General features: G+C 36.1%; 2 protein-coding genes across 6 annotated transcripts; both read right to left on the reverse strand.

The window, feature by feature from the left end:
• Positions 1–2,723: 2,723 nt before the first annotated feature.
• LOC110875752 lies at positions 2,724–3,800 on the reverse strand. Its single transcript, XM_022123955.1, has 2 exons — positions 3,450–3,800; positions 2,724–3,335 (listed from the first exon to the last, which is right to left on the reverse strand). Exons 1-2 carry the CDS (start codon positions 3,798–3,800, stop codon positions 2,724–2,726), a joined length of 963 nt encoding a protein of 320 aa, XP_021979647.1.
• A 3,154-nt stretch (positions 3,801–6,954) lies between these two features.
• On the reverse strand, positions 6,955–17,092 carry LOC110877762. 5 transcript variants are annotated; one of them, XM_022125959.2, is made up of 11 exons: positions 16,668–17,037; positions 15,864–15,945; positions 14,500–15,113; positions 13,986–14,430; positions 13,782–13,888; positions 10,790–11,603; positions 10,318–10,692; positions 9,958–10,226; positions 9,781–9,879; positions 9,571–9,696; positions 6,955–8,820 (listed from the first exon to the last, which is right to left on the reverse strand). In XM_022125959.2, the coding sequence occupies exons 1-11, from the start codon at positions 16,791–16,793 to the stop codon at positions 7,147–7,149; spliced, it is 4,731 nt and encodes a 1,576-aa protein (XP_021981651.1). In that variant the 5' UTR covers positions 16,794–17,037; the 3' UTR covers positions 6,955–7,146. The 5 variants fall into 5 exon arrangements, with proteins under 5 accessions (XP_021981651.1, XP_021981649.1, XP_021981650.1 ...); XM_022125957.2 differs by having other exon boundaries at positions 10,318–10,689; positions 13,986–15,113; positions 16,668–17,092; XM_022125958.2 differs by having other exon boundaries at positions 13,986–15,113; positions 15,885–15,945.
• Between the last annotated feature and the right edge of the window lie 1,252 nt (positions 17,093–18,344).

Here is an 18,344-nt window from a genome sequence, read left to right on the forward strand (position 1 = left end):
CTAACCACTAGACCAACTTCTCAGGACTATTAAAACATGTCTTTAAATTATCGTTGAGCATGGGTCAGTTTGGTGCGGTCATTAAGTAAAACCATAACTAATCGGTTTTGTTGTTTAGTTAACCAAATTTTGTAATTGATATTTGAAGTTTGAACATTACAACCTCAAGTCATGTTACCTAGGGTAATAATGTGTACTAATTTTAATTAAAATTTGTTAAGTTGTACATCTGTATTGAAAAGTTCTTAGTTGTGGTTATTTACTACATTATTGGAAGGTGGGCTTTTAGACCAACACACCGCATAGCAGACCAGGCAAGGGCGTGCATGGGTCAGTTTCGAGTTCTAACTAAGCTATGGAATTTGAAAATGAACAATTTTGATTAATCGGTTATTGGCATTGGCTTGGTTCGATTAAGCTGATAATGATTTTGGGCCTGAGGCCTAAAGAATGAATCTAGCCATTTAGGTTTGAATTTTTCGTTACCCACTGTCCAACTTGGGCTCTGATTTGGTCAGAGGTTTTGATGTTTGATTTCATATCTAAATGGCATCTGAATGAAGATTTCAAGCTCTTAACCATTCAGATTTGAGGAGACACTGAACCATTTAAAGGAGTGGAGCCTCTTATTCGGTTAGAGGCTCTGATTCACCAAACAGGGCCTTAATGTTTTGGACTTTACAATTATTTTAAAACATGTGAGATACTCACTTGGTAGATAAAAAAATATATAATTTTTTTTTTTGAACGGCAAATTTGGATCACTGACGGACCACTGGAGTATCATCGTACCACCAGCAGAACCACCCGATCATATCCATCTCCACTAGGCATAATGCCTATACACCAATTCAGGAGGAAACCCAATAAATATGAGAAAAACCCCCTTGTGAGAATCGAACCCAGGACCTATTGGTCCAAAGTCTTAACTCACCCCCAAGATACCACTAGGCTATAAAGCCATGGGTAAAAATATATATATATATATATATATATATATATATATATATATATATATATATATATATATATATATATATATATATATATATAAATTACATTCCCCTTTTACAGACAGCCAGCCACCTGTTTTAGCTTCAGTGTGGCCGTGTGGATAAGGCAGAGGAAAATGTCACCCAAGTTCGTAATAAGATGTTTGTAATGGGCTGTCCATCAAATGTTGAGAGTGGACTTTTAGTTTTGAATATAATCAGAGGGTCTTCAAGTGGCCCGTTGCTGATTGTAGATTTTGGAAAACTGTATGACCTCACAAGGGTACTCTTATCTCTATATCTAGGTTACTTCATGAATATGGATGAAATAATTGGCTTTGATATTTTATTACATTAGTTTCCTATGGTTTACTGTTGTCTAGTCATGTGACTGATACTTGCAATTTTGATTTTGATTTTGATTTGGGGATGTATGCAATTAAGGAGGTTTATAAGTGAGACATATTCCATTCTTCCAATAATTAAAACATAACATGTTTAATAAATAGATTTAGTTGCTATCCCACTTAAATTTAAGGTTTAAATAATAATTCATATTTAAATTTAGGGTAAATTATACTTTTCGTCCTTTATGTTTGTATCAGATTGCAACGGATAGCCTTTAACTTCAATAATTACAGTAACAATCCTTTATTTGCAAACCCGTTACACTCTACATCCTTTAGTACTAACCAGATTAAAAATTTCAGTTAAGTTAATTCACTTAAGGGTATTTTGGTCAATTCATGTTTTTATCTAAATGTTTAATAAATAAAACCAAAAAAATTATATATACACTTCGTCTTCCCCAATTTCCTAACCCTAAAACCCTAACCACCACATCTTGCCACCACCACCTCATCTTGCCGCCACCACTCCGGCCACACCCACCGCCCCTAACCCTTTGCAGATCTGCAACCCAGTTGTCCAATAACTCTTCGATGTATAAATAATTAATTAACATGTCTTCTTTCTATATAATAAAGGAAGGTTAAAATAACTGTCAGTTCATCTTTCAAAACAAAACCCTAAAGTCAAACTTTTGGGAACCCCCTCTCTCTCTGTTTTTTCTCTTTTCATATCCATTCCAAGCTATATATAAGGCATGTTTGGCTAAGCTTTTTGACTTCTCCTTCTCAGAAGGACTTCTCCTTCTCAAGAAGTCACAATTTGTGACTTCTCCTTTTCTCCTTCTTGAAGACAAAAAAACCTTGAAAAGTCCTTTTCCTGCTTGTGTTTGGCTAAGCTTTTCTCATTTTCCTGACTTCTCAATAATGTTTGGCTAAGCTTCTCCTTCTCAAAAGGACTTTTAGCTCTATATAAATCAATAAGTCATTTTAAGAAGGAATCTCAAACACCCTCCTTCTTAAAAAGAACTTTTAGCTCTATATAAATCAATAAGTCATTTAAGAAGAAATCTCAAACACCCGCATAGTCCAAAATATCCAAAACAACCATTCTAGATGTATGTTACTTTCTCTCTGAAACACAAACTCCAAATCCTATTAAAAAACACAAATCTCAGTTATTGTCACCTACTTTAATCAAGTGATTGTTCATCATCTTCTTTTAAATTCTACTAACAAGATTACATACAGGTATGTGTTTGGTATTTGATGTTTATTATGTCTTAGCTTAGTTTATTGAAAAATTACATATTTGTATTTATAACCCCAATTTTAAGTAAGTTGTTGGCACATCCGAAGACAGACAGACAGAAGGTATGAGAATCTAGCACAAATCCAACAGCTGCGATAATGTGTCCGAATACATCCGGCCGAAATACAAAAACCCCAAACTATCCCATTTTAATTGCATCAAATCTACCCAAGAATCCCAAGACATATCCGCCATTCTTGAACGGTTTGTAATCCACAAGTAACTCATGACCTTGATTTCCTCCATAATTTTCCGAACCCACACTTGTTTATGATTGAATACGTGATTGTTCCTCGCTCTCCATATGCTCCAAAAAGTCGTCAACACCACCGCATAAAACGCTTTCCTAACACGAGCCCCGTTCTTTGCCGTCAAATGGTATGATAGTAAATCACGAGCATGGAAGGCAAAGAAACTCGGAACACGACACCATGAAAAAACAAGTTGCCACACATCCATAAACTTCGGGCATCCCGTAAACAAATGATCAATCGATTCAATGTTTGTCTCACAAATACTACATACCTGTGTGGCTACCGGAATGTTTCGCCGTGCCAAAGCATCTGCTGTTGGAAATCTGTCATGGAAAACACGCCACGCGACCATCCCAACCTTCTTGGGAACCCAGTTACACCACTCAAAAGTTGAAACCGGAAACGTATTGGTCGCATCAAAAATCCAATCCTTCACATTACGCACCGAGAAACCAATTTCTCCACCCGTCGATCAGGTCCAAGAATCAACTCCTGGGGATAAAGTCACATCCGATAGTAAAGAAATAAGGTCAGCATACTGTACCTGCTCTTCCACCGAGAATGAGACTCGTTTCCGGTCCCAACAAAACTGCAGCTGCTGTCTGGATGGGAGAAGGCGATCGGACACCACACAAACTCGCTTCTTTTCCAAGGCGAATAATAAAGGAAACGTTCTTTGTAAGATATCGTCCGAGACCCACCAATCATACGAGAATAAAACACTGTGACCACTTTTAACATTTCCTTTAACAAAAAGATTAGGCCCAGAACTAATGTTTTCCAAAATACCCGGGACACTCGATATTTGTTTCACGTACCGCCTAATGTTAATTTCACCGGAATATAAGTCCAACCCCGACCACTTCCATGAATGGACTATACCACCTTTCGCCATAGGAAGTCTTGGCTTGTTTTGAACCGCCACCACCACTTGGATAATAAACTTAGATTCGCGTCTCTAAGAGAACCCAAAAGGCGGCATCAGTGAGGACAAACCAAGCTTCATTGAATCATTGGCGAAATCGTTAGTTTCCGGTGAAATAAATCTAATTAGTTCCAACGAGTAGGTGATTCTGAGCTCCATTTGTTTTCAAATACATGTAGCAATAATTAATGTCTGCATTAGGTGTTTTTTAGGCAACTAAATGTTATGATGTTGGACGTCAATTCAACAAATGATTTAAACTATAAAACACATGTCATGTGTTTTTTAAATCTGTTCTTGAATGTAGATCACAATATTTGTTGCTTCTGAAAGAACTTCTTCAAGTTTTTACTATTATTATTCGTGAATCCACTCATATGTTATTATTCGTTTAACGGACTTCATTTTAGCATAGGGTGAGTTAGGAACACTTACTTGACTTTTGATTCGTTTAACGGTTCTTTGTTTAAGTATTTGGGCATAGATGAATGACAGAGAGTAATATTTAAGATTTAAGAATGCTAGCTAGGCTGGTTCAGAAGAAGAAAATGTGAAGATGAGACCCTAACCTAACCTTCTTCCAGAAGAAGAAAAAATAAAATAGTGGTTGCAGGTATGACATGTATTATTTATTTATTTATTTATTTTTTAACTTTTTTTCTTTTCAACTAAACAAGATTGATTGATACACGCTAAGGAACGCCAAACCAAATCAATAAAAAAAAAGTTAACCAGGAAATGTGGTCGTACGCTTCAAGAGAAATGCGATTAACTGAACTGAATTGTTTATACTTGTATGCCTTTTGAAGTATAAAGCATCTATTGATGTCTGTGGTTACAGTTTTGCAGTGAATTTTCATTCGAAAGCAAGTGCCAATGTTGGAAGTTATTTAGGCCAGGGATGTTCTTTTGTAACCAATGCTAAAGGGAATTTTTCATTAATTGATCTAAACATGTTTTAATTAAAAAGGTTGTGTTGTGTGTGGGTTTCTGAATAAATTTGTGATTGCATAGGGGGTGGAAGAAGCATATTTTACTTGGACATTCCTGAAACAACGATTTGGACCATAAACTCTGTATCCGACAACTAAGAAGTGAATGACATACTTGGGTCAGAAGTAAGTCCACGGTTGAAGATGCAAATATTATGGATGGGGGTTTGTCCTCAAGCAGTGGGTTGTTGGATCAAAACTACTATAAAAGATCAAAGACCAATTCATGTTCTTGAAAAAGAATCAATCAATTAAGATACGCAGGTAACAGTTAGGGCGGGTTGGTAGTGGGTCAAAACGGTTAGGTTGAAACATGTTTTTTCCACAGGTCAAACAAGTCAGTCAGTCGGTCGGGCATACATTTTCTTTGCTTTTGTATTATATAAATAAATAGTTAATGCTTTATAAAAATATCAACATATAATTGCAACTAATAATCTATCTAATTTGTTGATGTTTTCTCAGGATCAAAAGGGAATTGGTGGATGCAATTTAGGATGATTATACGTTAGCCATCATTCTTCTTTTTCGTATTTGTCCAACAATGCTTTGATGATTGAATGGGGAGGCCAGGTGGTTAACTTAGAGCCCCGCGGGCAACACAATATTGTTATGATATAGGCACTTTCATAAAGCAATCCAATTGTTAAGATGTTTAAACTGGATGAATAGTGATGTTATGTAATTTCATTAATTAAAACATATATGTACAAAGATATTAGTTATATAGTTGTCATAACTGGCAAAGAGCTTTTCACCATGGTTAGACTTTCTTACTTCCATATTGATGTTCAATTAAGGGAAAATCATGAGAATAGCCAACACTTGGTCAAAGTTTCAAAAATAGCTAGTTAACACCTCATAACCAATTACCTTTTGGCACGTGTGCCGCTGTCATCACCATGTCCCTCCCTCCCTCTCTCTCTCTCTCTCTCTCTCTCTCTCTCTCATCTTGAAAAGTTTAGCTCGTGTATCACACGGGTAACTAAACTAGTATATGTATATATATGGGTTTAGGTTCCTGTAAAAAGGACTTTTTTCCGTGAAAAGTGTGAGAAAGCATAGGAATTGACAATTTGACATGTAGGCATCATGTTTCGGACTAAGGCATAATAATGTTTTGGGTTGTTTGGCAAGAAAAACACCAAACATAACAATTTAAAACACAATGCAATGAATTCTAGGCTTAAAACTTAAAACATCATGCCAAGAACGTTAAGTTGTGTGTTTTAAGTGTTAAGCAGTATGTTTTAGTTGTATTTTAAATTTCATGTCTATAATACATTGCATTGTGTTTTAAATTGTTATGTTTAGTGTCTTTTTTTTTTACCAAAATATCATGCGTAAGTCCAAAACATGATGTATACATATCAATTCCTATATCTTCTCACACTTCTTAGGAAAAAAAATTCTTTTTAGAGGAACCTGCCTTAGTTGTGAAAACTTGTAGTGCTTCGAATTCCCGTGCGAGTTTTGCATTTTTGCATACAAATTAAAATGTTACAAACACAGTTTAAAAAAAAAATCACGTAGAAGTTTTCATTTTAGTTGGGTACTACGCGTATCAAGCCAACAAATTAGGGGTGCTAAACGGTTTATGTCTATGCTGGTGGGTCCATCCCGACACAAATCCAAACCAAGCCAACAAATCATGGGTGCTAGGAGCTTTATGCATGTGTTGGCGGGACCATCCCAACACAAATCCGAACCTAAAGGTAGTGTTGACATACGAACCCAAATACACCGGGACTGTGTAGGTTGAAATGAACAAGGCTTGTTTAACCCAAACTTTTATTGAGTTCTAAACTTATTTACATTTACAAATTTACAACAAACAGTACAAATATATGTAAAACTTTCACATAAAGTAAAATATCGAAGGTCTACTTCTTTGTAAATTGTAAAAATTTTAGCATAAAACACATTTTTTTCATAAAATTTAAAACGTGAACGAGTTAAACAGGTCAACCCTTAATCCCACCAGATTACCAGAAAACACCCGTTTAGCCAAACTTGTGCTCAGTGCTCAGGTTAAACGGTTAAACCTGTAAAAGATTAGCATGACACATTCCGAAATAATGCAACAAATATATCAAATCAATCATAGCACTCGCACGAAAACACATTAAAGCTACCGAAATACTAAAATGACTTCAGAAAAAAATAAACCACTTGATTGTATTTCCTAAAGACAAGTGTAGCCATTTGCATAGACTTCCTAATGTAAAGTTTGACTTTTCCTGGTCAACAACAACCAGTCTTCAAGTAACATGATATTTAGCCACAATTTCTATCTATTAACCACAACACAGTTATAACCACTGTCAAAGTTTTATACCTTTTCCTCGAGCCATTTCAACTACTGCATTTGCCTGATTAGTAGCATCATCATATAACCTGCGATACGATTCCCATAGCCTCGATGAAAATGGGTAAACTGATAACGCCCTTTTGTGAAAACTCTCCAAAATTGACCTGAAACCCGCCACGTTTTTTAACAAACCAGCTGCCTCAACCCATACAGACTCAGGTGCAACCGGGACCGCCTGACACAGAGAATCGATCAGCTGCGCACTCGCCCAGAAAGATATGCTGGCATTTGCATCAGATTGGTTCTTGCAGATTGAAAGTGCTAGCACGTAATTCGCGGGCCACGTTTCCATCACAGCTTCAGCTAGATCAATAACATATGTTGGTCTTTCAAAAGCTTCAAACGGTAAGAGAGATGGGCCAAAACATGATTCAAGAACTAGATTCAACAAGGATGAATCGGAAGAAACCGGACACAACAGATTGTTAACGAATTTTTGAACTTTTGGATTCCCAATGGTTTGGATGAAGCTTCTAGAGAGTGAATCAGGAGCTGGTAAAGCACGGGGGTCCATTAGGTAACGGTTCAACATGTTCAAGAAACTGACTAAACGGGCTTTCTCGAAAGCAGAATCCTTTTTGAGCAAAAGCATCGCATGCTCTTTCACAATATGGTTGTAATCATCAGAAGAAGCAAGTTCAAACACCTGCTCGATGGCAATACGGGCTTCTGTATGATCGTTTTGCAACTGTTTATGTAGTGAGAGATTAAGCAGCCCGAATACAATATCGGTCTGGGTCAAACTAGACATCCATGCACTCACACTCAAAATCCCGGGCTTAGAATGATAAGTTTTGGAAATAGAACAAAACCATCGTTCCATTATCTCTTTTCCCAAATCGACGTTTCCGGTCTCAAGGGCATATCCGGCATATTGGTTCCAAATACATTGTATACCAGGTTCTCCAACCCAATTACTTAAAGCCTCTTCAAATGCTGCAAATGTTGACTCAGTTGAGTCAACCCCATTGACCCGAATTGATAAAAGAACAAGTTCCGAGCAGGATGGATATAACCCAAGATACTTTTCCAACAGGTCCTTGCAAGAATCAATTCCTTTAACGACAGCTGTACATCTGACGTGATTAAGAGCAAACCGTTGTGCTGATATAGCTGTCCTATTGCTATCAATATACTCGGGGGCGAGCTCTAGCAGGGTGATCGCTTGCTGTTTTTCAACATCTGTTAACTGGACGGAATGCCATTCTATTGTGGATAATTCTTTCGGACATTCGAATTGTTTGATAATGGTATCGGGTAATCTTTTATACAATAGCAGGAACATGGAACAAAGCCATAAGATGCACCTGTCAGGAATTGTTAAGGATTTCTGAATATCGGGCAAAGATGGTGCGTGCGGATCAGTGGGCATGTTTGTAGAGGATAACAGCCCGTACACTTGCTGGATAGCATTTTTGACTTCACCAGACGAGCATAAGCAATTTATCATTTGTAAAAAGAGATCTAAGATGCACTCACTATCGAGCTTCGGATCCCGATTAGGAGTAGATGCGTGACGACATAGTGCAGATATCGCAGTATTATACCCAAGCAATCTATCATCGAGCTTTTCCCGACTATTGATGAACATCAGCCAAAGTTCGTAAGATGATTCATTGTGTTCAATCTGGATACAAAAACCAATATGTTTTAATTTCACAAAAAAAATAAAGAAAATTGATGAAATTAAACTAAAAAAGGGGAGAACACCCTAACAAAAAGCCTGTGTCGCTGTAAAAATATTGACAAAGAGTAGGGGGTACAAAAGCTCGAATCAAGCCGAGCTTAAACGAGACGCAAGCTCAAGTTCAAGCCTAAATTGAAGCTTTTTTTAATAAATGAGCGCAAGCCCGAGCTACATATACCAAGCTTGACTAGACTCGCAGCCTAAACGAGCCATTTATTTATATAGATATGATAATTGTCATGTAATTTAAAAAATATTAAGCATATACTAATGGTAAGATTAACTAAACAATATACGGCTATAAAACTATGATTATAAACACACAGCTATTATATGTATATAAATAAAATAATAAATAGATAGATATTAAACGAGCCAAGATCGAGTTTGGAATATAAAGTTCGTAACAAGCCAAGCACGAGCTCTGTTTTGTTAAACGAGCGTAGCTCAAGTTCAGCTCGGCTCGTTTACATCCCTAACCAGAGTCAAAATGCGTTCAGGTTAAAAAAGGCGACTCTTGCATATGGCTCAAAACGGGTCAGGTTGACCTGCAACACTTTTTGATAATCTTTTTATATCTTTAAATGATTAATGTATTATAAATGATCAAAAACTATTCTATTAAAACAATATACTGATTTGATGTAATAATATAAAGTTGAAAAGGGGAGAAAAAAGCAAAGTACATACCGCATAACGAAACATGTCATCTTTTCCGATTGACTTTTGATTGCTATAGAAAATGTGTAAATATATAATCCAGAGAAGTACAGATGTAGGATGTTCCTCAAGGGCTCGGGCAAGAACTATAAGACACTGCAAAATTTTTGTTGAACATTAAAAATATAATATCCGCAATATAACAATAATAAATGTAAGAGGCGCTAACATCGTAATTACCTCTGTACGTCCCTTCTGCTTGCTAACCTCTCTACTGAGATTATGAAAGGCCGTTTCAAGGCGTTGATAGATACCATCCATATGTTCATCTTTCAGACCCTATACAAACATAACGTTTATATATATGTTAGAACATAGAAAACATAAGGAACGTCAAATATGAACACGTGGGCTGACCTCTTTGACATTTTGACCATGAAAATATGATGATTGTCTATTCCAAACCCCATGGACCTCAATGCGTGTTTCAGGACCATGTAGACATCGTTCATCTGAGTTCGGATCTGCAAGTATTGAGCTTGAAACAACTAAGAAAGCACTAAAAGACTTTTTCCAACGGTGTTCTATGGTTGGAGCTACAAGATACTTGTATGGATGTGAATCAGCTTTCAAACTGTCTAAGCAGACCAGATAAGTAGGTGGAGCCAAACAAAGGGACCCACGATCTGCAACAATAACGTCACGTTGAAATCTTAGAGCAAACGAAAAAAGGTTTAAAAAGAAAAGGCAGGGAGCTCATAGTTCATAGTTTCGTACCATTGCTGTTAGAATCGATGTTTTTGGATGAATAATCTCTGACATGTTGCCAAGGACACTCATCATCATTGCATTTACCTCGTAATTCAAACATGCATAGAGGCCAAAAGGGGTTGATCGGTAAGTTGTTAGAATACGAACCAACTTCACTGACATAAAGGTCCAATACTTCAATAGGTTGGGCCCCACAAACACCATTAACAACTTTCTTCTCACCAACAATGTCATCGGTGTGAATCTGTGTTTTTTCAGTGTGTGACTGCGTAGAACTAACCGTAGCTGTAAACTTTACATGACCGAAAGAGCTCTTCAGAACTGGTTCAGCCAAAAAAGATCCATAATCAACAGGATCCTTCTCTGACATCACAATATCTTCTTATTGGAATAAATAAAAATAAAAAATAAGTTAGGAATTATAAACAATGACTAAAACATGAGCGCCAGAATACTAAGAAATAGAAACAAAATGTACCTCCGGTATCATAAATGTGTTCTTTCTCTGGCTCAGAAGATGGCATGTTTTCAGAATCTTCCATTATTTCGCCATCCTCTTTTTCAACACTAGCAGTACCCGATTCATTCTTCTTAGGCTTTCTATTTCCTAATCTTGCAAACAGTTGAGACCTCAATGTTGCTTCTAGAAGCAATGAGTCCTCATTGGTGTCAATGGTAACTGAATTATTATTTACTTCGTTATTCCTTTCGCTACGTATTCCTTCCACATGACTATCTAAGCTTGAATCACCAGCTTTGAGCCCAAAAGCAGATGTCTGTTCATGTTCATCCTCAGCTAAAATATTCTTACTATTACTGTTATTCGCATGAAGTGAAGAGTCTACATCGTTTGTTTTTCCTTCCTCCTCAGGCTCTGATCCACTAGTATTAGGTTCAGGTTCATCGCACTCATTCGGCACTTGATGATGTGAAACGTTATTTTCTGACATGTTAGTTATAGAGTTCACATTAGCATCGGTATGATGCTGATGTGACATGTTTGACCAGAACATATTCGAGTCTTCCATCACATGAGACCGAAGATTAGCGGAAAACAAGTTTCTTTTATGATAAAGATAGGAACATCTACTATTAGCTTCAGCTAAATCCCTCTGAGCCTTGCGGTAAGCTTTTAAAGCATTTCTTTCTTCGATTTCGCATTTGCGTCTATGCTCTTGTGCTTCGTCCAGCTCCTTATCTTGCAATTCCTCGAGTTCCAATAATGATTTGATGTCCATCTCGCCAGTTGTCGCACCAAAATGACTCCAAAAGCTTGAATTCATCAGAGAACCCTTCATTGGTTGACAAGAAAGTAGTTGCTCATAGTCAGGTCAATACATTGTTGCATAAAAAGGCATTTTAAGGTTTCATAATTTGCAAGTAGTTAAGTGAGTTGATAGCTAAAAGAGAGAAATAGAAATGGAATTAATTAATTTAATTAAGATAACGCCATTATCAGTATGTGTTTGATCATGTTATTTAAACCCTTGTAATCTAGAAAAAAAGATTTAACAGATCTTGAAACAAATCAGAAAGCCCATGTATATAGAAATGTTGAACCCTGTGTTGAATGTGACATGACCTGGAATTTAGCGGTATCTAAAACCTACAGAGATTTAACAAATTTGGACACACAAAAACGAACAGATATAATCTATAATTCAGCAATTCAACAAAATTAACCAAAAAGATTACGAGGGGGAGCAGCGGATGGCGGTGAGCTGCAGAATTAGGGTTTCAGAAACTTTCCCCAACTTGGTGACAAGTGCAAAGACCGTGATCTGTCTAACACACACACCTCTTTATTAAAGCAAATATTCGCTCTCTCTGAGAAATGGAACCGAATATTTCGTTTCTTTGGATTCTCCACCAAATTTAGAGAGCTGGAACGGGAGGTGAGGGAAATGATTTTGATTCTTTTTATCCTTTTTCACATTTCAGCCTCTTATCAAATAAGAAAAATTTAATTAGTTCCTTTTTATCGGATTTCTTTTCTCCAGACCAAACGCTCCCTTATGGCCTTAATGACTACTTTATTAGGCTTGAGAAAGAAAATTCATTGATTCCTTTTTGTTTTTCTTTTTCCAATTTTCCGTTTAACATTTAGTTTAATATTTTTTCTCTAATAATAAATAATATCTAAAAAATCTAAATACACAGTTTTGATTAAACTATTTGTTGTATACATTTCGATATAAACTTTACTGAAAACCAACTTGTATCAAAAAATATAGTTTTTTTAACCTACGTTGGAATTTAATGTGGATTAAATTGTAATAAAAGTCCTTCAAGGGAAATGCTATTGTTAAATAAAAATGAAAAACAAAAAAAGCAATACAAGTTAAATTTGAATCCACTATCTCAAATAGCGATTTCAACTCTTTCCAATTTCAGCCCTTTGAATTCGTTATTTGAGACATCGTAGACCCTAGATTAATTAAAAGAAGAAACAAAGGCCCATGTGTGCAATGGGGTTTAGAAAAAACTCCATTTTTTACAACAACAAAAAAAATGCATGCCAATTCCCAAGACATAAAATTGCCTAGGGGTTGTATTGTAAGTTGTAACTCCAGCTTAACTATATAAAGAGAATTAAATACGGAGGCTAAGAATTTGGATTATTATAATTAGGTATGTACAAAAAAACGCTCTAGATACCTTGAATCCAGAACCAGACTGATTTAAATTTAAAAAATACATAAATAACCACCACTCAAAAGGCAAGTAATCTTATTCTATGTTCTTCTACTTAGGTGTGTGCTTGTTTGAGATTTATAAATCCTGTTTTCATGCTTCACAGCTATTGTAGGCAGGAAAAATCAAAGACACCAATGTGCTTCAATAATCCAACAGATTTCACCAATAAGATACAGACTATTCCAATCAAACGCACACAAACACTTTGGTACGAAATCCCTTGCAATATATATTTCACATCCAGGTTCATTATAAAGATGAATGTCGAACAAATCTTACCTATAGGCCTATCACATAACAGATAATAGGACAAATGGAAAGTATGAATAATTTCTTGATTTCTTGTATTAAGTATCTTCAATCACATCCTTTAGCCATTATTAATATTCCTTTTGTTTTTTATTGTATTTGTATAGTTCTAATTATCTTGTATCTTTTCTCAAGTGACTAATGTTGGCATACATTCTTGAGTGTTTAACATGCAGAGGGTAAATTCATTAGGATCCGGATCATCATAAGTCATAACATAAAAACTAATTTTGTCTATAATGGCACAACATTAAGTGTGCCCTAACTGCGTCAGAATAAACCTTTTTAAAGATATCTAGCACATATAGCTTTGTGTTGATATGAGTGCAAGTGTCATGCTATCTTCCACCACACAAATTTAGAGACTAATTTCTTAAAAAATATTTTTTTATTATAACTTACATACCAAACTGCACATTAGATGCATTTCTAGCTTAAATTTAGTTAACCAATAATCATTGTACCTGTCTAGGTGGAGAAGGTTTATCAGTTTTAGCCATTAATTGTGATGAAGACTCCCCGAGATTTGTGATCCCGTTATGCTGCCTGCTATTGCTGATTATGCCACCACCTACACAGCCAACAGTTGCCTTGTGTCATGCCCCCTATAGTAATGACAAACACAAACTTAGCATAAATAAACAATTAATTAATAACTTTCTCCGAACCTATTGGTAGATTCTTGATGTCACGATTTTTCACTTCCTTTATCTGCTGCTGCATTGTACTGGACTGCCCTGGCACACCTAGTATTTCTTTGTCACAATTGTTACCGTCATATCTACCCTTCAAGCCATCACTTTCCAGTGCAGAAGTTCCATATTGACCAGCAGAAATCGTAACTCCAGCTGCTGCTGTTGACTCTGGAGGAGGCTTATCATTTTGACCAACAGAAATTGCAACTCCAGCTGCTATTGTTGACTCTGAAGGAATTGCAACTCCAGCTGCTACTGTTGAATCTGAAGGAGGCCTATCATGTTGACCAACAGAAACTACAACATTTCTAGGTGATTCATTAACTTTAAGGCGTTTCTTTTCTGGCTCCTTTGGTTCAACAATTACACGTTCCAAAATATTTCTGCTCTTAACAGCAAGGCGTTTCTTTTCTGGCTCCTTTGGTTCAACAATTACACGTTCCAAAATATTTCTGCTCTTAACAGCAAGGCGTTTCTTTTCTGGCTCCTTTGGTTCAACAACTACACGTTCCAAAATATTTCTGCTCTTAACAGCAATATTTTTCAAATTCATATCCTGGACATTCTTTTTTGAACTTGAAGCTACCTCCTTATCAGGTTTGCCAACTTTACTCTTTAACTCATTTTCACGAATTGCAATCAATTGCCGTAAATCTTGGAGTTTATTGCTGTTGATATGAATGTTTTGACCAAATTTAATTATGCTAGGGGGATTAGACTTTTTAAGATGACTTTTTGCCCCAACAAATGTGCTTCCACCGTTCTTGAATTTGGTTCCATTCACTCTGTTCACTGATGAGACAAATGTGCGACTGGTGGATAATTTTTTGGGACTCTTGGTGTTAATTTTGGAAGTTTGTTGCACCATCTGTGACCGTGAAGTCACCATTGAGGTAGGAAACTTTCTATTCTCCACAGTGCCACATGTCATCTCATCAGATTCCATCGTGCTTCCCTTCTTGCATTCTTCGGAGTCGCTACCACTGTCATCATCTGAGAAACTAATCACGAATGGTACTCGATTCTTCTCCGTACCTTTACGTTTGTTTGGATGCACGGTTCTTGAAGCTACAGCAGGATTATGAATCGGCGCAGATACCCCTATTAAGTATGCAGAAAACATTAAAACAGGCGCCCCTATTTATCAGCATTTTCACTGAAAATGTAACTTTCAACAAACATGTGAGGTAAAAAGAGTGTAAAACCATCATATTTGACTTGATAACATTGCTTCAAGAAGCCTATGAGTCCATGCCTACTACTTGCACCGTTGAAAGTTATGTCATTATGAAAATTTTATGAACGGAAGTGCTAAGAAAGGTATTGAGTAGTGTTTAATTTTAAAACATGTTTTGATTCAAAATAGATATGAACAGGGTCATAGATTATATGCACGTATTACTTAGCACATAGCACAAGAATCTTCATAAAATTAGAAATTACTAGTAAAGATGAAGGTAAAAGTCGTATGTCTATTTTCCGTACAAGTTTGATTATTGTTTACGCATGTCTATTTTCCGTACAAGTTTGATTATCGTTTACGTGGTCCATTGGCTTTTCTAATGACCGTAAATAGAAACTTTTGCCAAACTGATTAGCTTTTTCCTCTTATATCTTCTTTTAAATAGTATTAAAAGCTCACAAAAAGTACTATTCATTTCAAGTAATCTTTTATATCTCCTTTTAAATAGTATTATTCATTTATGTGTTTCTTCGTGTCTAACCTGAATTTGTGTGAGTGCATATGGCATGTCTTACGAAAGATCAATGACCATGTTAGAATAGCCTAAAAATGAGTCTGTTTTATAGACTTTTTAAAGAAACCGATTTTAGATGACTAGTCCAACCTACCCTTCTCAACAACACTCGTACCCTTGTTCAATGGAGCTGCTGGAACAATGGTTCCAACAGTGAACCGAGAACCTGCAAATTCCTGAAAGAAACTCATTGTATTAGCATCAGAAAGAAAAATGAAAGTTCCACTCACAATAAGGTTTCCCAATACAGAACAATTGAAATGGTTATAAATTTATTACATCCGCGCCTATAACGAGAAATGCACCAAACGTATGACGTGAAAAAAAGATCAATAAGGACTATAAATCCTTCAACATATATATTAACAACCGACCAATAATACCACATATGCATCATAGTTTCATATCCATAAGGACTTCAATACGAGTACCAAAATATAACCACAAATTAAGCGAAACAGCTGAAACATGCTATTGTAACACCAAAATTATTAAAATAAGATAGTCCTAAATACATCTAGGTAAACAATGTTCTTATAAATCTAACTAAAATGTTACAAAACTGCTTGATTAAGCTTCTTATAAACCTATATAAACCTAAAACAGCTGTTATATATGCAAAACACAAATAAAAATAAACAGGTAAAACCCTAACCAACTTAAAACCCTAAACAAAACAATCAAAACACTGTCAAACATATACACAACCACAATTCCTACAAGACGAACACAGCCACGGTTTTATACTTTCACACAAACCCTACGATGAATTCCGCCATTGTTACTGATAAAATCGCGTTAAATAAACACATTTACAACGACCGATTCAACACAAATCGAATAATAAACATATAGATACAGAAATTGAGTAAAATAGGCTAGGGTTTTACAGACGTACGTCGTTTTCCGACGCAGAAAGTTCGCCTTCTTCTCTTGTTTTCGATGAATTGGCGATCGTCTTTGCATCGGTAGCGTGATTAGATGTCGCCGGAGGAGGTGGAATCACAGTGGGGGTTTCCTCCATGAATCAATTGCTGGTTGAAATGTATGCAATTGACGGTTGTTTGTACGGCCACACACCAGGGTCGTGATTCATGGACCGTATATACTGTTTACGTTCGGTATTTTTCTTTGAGAATTAAAACCGGGTAAGTTTTTAGGACAGAACTGAACCGGCTGGTCAGACTAGAGACCCTAGGCTCGGGCGGCCCTATTCAGGATATCATAATCGTGTTGAGGGTGGCTGACCGGTGACCGATAATGGGGGTTGAGCCATAGAACCAGGGGTTGAAGCGGAAATCTATTATAACCAGTTTTGGAACCGATATAACACGTAGGTTTTCAAGTGGTTTATATTCCTTGTCTTGAAACCGATTAAACTCAACCAAAACCAGAGTACATTGATCAATAAAACCGACAAAACTTGAACCGGTTTTGACTAACCCGGACTAATTTATGGTTTGAACCTGATTTGTACACGTGTATAATTGCATATACTATTTACTAGTAATTTTGTACTTTATTTAAATAAATTATATGTTAAATTGTTTTCTAATTTATTAAGAAAGAATTTTAATCCCTTTAATGGTTTGGTCTCAGATATTTACGTTATAAACAAAAGTATATATTTATAAGACTATCTCCAATGCAAATGGCGCCCTTAGTTGCCTAATCAGTTGCCCCATCATATCTTTAAAAATCCTTACAAATCATTAAAAACCACCAATTTCATCTTCAACCATACAAACATCCTTACATATCCTTACATTTTCCACATCATCACCTATTTTTTATTTAAGTTTACCCATTTTTTTAAGTTCACTTACTTAAATTATTAAAATATATTCAAATAAATTAAATGATTAGATAATTAAGATAAATAATTTAAGTAAAATAAAAAAAAAAAACATAAAAACATAGAAATTGCATTACCTAAAAACAAAAGTAAACTAGATTTAAAAACAAACATTTTAAAAATAAACATAAACTACTCTCGATCAATCCATGTTATACTTTGCCTCAATCCTAGCACACTCAGTGTCATGTCGGGCTTTTTGAACCGGGTCCATGTCGGCAATCGGGATGTAAAGTATTTTTTTTCTCTTTAAATTCCAAGTAGTCTGTCATATGAACTCTCCAATCACCAATCGCTTGTTGCTTAAGAGACAGAGTTTCGTTTAACCGGTCAAGTAGTTCTTCTTTCTTTTCTTGGTAAGAAGATCATGCCTTGGCATTCCTCTTAACCTGGTCCTTTTCCTTTGCTTTGCCTCTCCCGGTTGGCATTTATGTTGGTTCAACCTCAACATGAACAACATTTTCATCATCATCATCATACACATGGACATCATCACCTAGTAAGATGCCATAATCCTCCACCGACAACGATGTATCGGCGTTAAGGTCGAAGGCCATGGTATGAGCATTGGAAGGAGTACCAACCGGGGTGTATTCACTAGTGCTCGTTGTCTTTGTGCGTTTGGGCGGCTGAGCACCGTATACCTTGATTGGTCCGGACCATTTTTTGTGGTCCTGCACAACCCTCCAAACATGCTCATATTGAAATTGTTGTCCAGTG

Source organism: Helianthus annuus, chromosome 9, assembly GCF_002127325.2.
Source record: "Helianthus annuus cultivar XRQ/B chromosome 9, HanXRQr2.0-SUNRISE, whole genome shotgun sequence".
Lineage (NCBI taxonomy): Eukaryota > Viridiplantae > Streptophyta > Magnoliopsida > Asterales > Asteraceae > Helianthus > Helianthus annuus.

Excerpts from the sequence above, each read along its gene's own strand:
- LOC110875752 (XM_022123955.1), bottom strand. The coding sequence starts at position 3,800 with ATGGCGAAAGGTGGTATAGTCCATTCATGGAAGTGGTCGGGGTTGGAC. Across the intron at positions 3,336-3,449 it reads CATTCTCGGTGGAAGAGCAG|GATTGGATTTTTGATGCGAC; the intron begins GTACAGTATGCT and ends CGTAATGTGAAG.
- LOC110877762 (XM_022125956.2), bottom strand. The coding sequence starts at position 16,793 with ATGGAGGAAACCCCCACTGTGATTCCACCTCCTCCGGCGACATCTAAT. Across the intron at positions 15,114-15,863 it reads TACGAGTGTTGTTGAGAAGG|GGGTATCTGCGCCGATTCAT; the intron begins GTAGGTTGGACT and ends CATACTTAATAG. Across the intron at positions 13,889-13,985 it reads CATCAAGAATCTACCAATAG|GTGGTGGCATAATCAGCAAT; the intron begins GTTCGGAGAAAG and ends TTGGCTGTGTAG.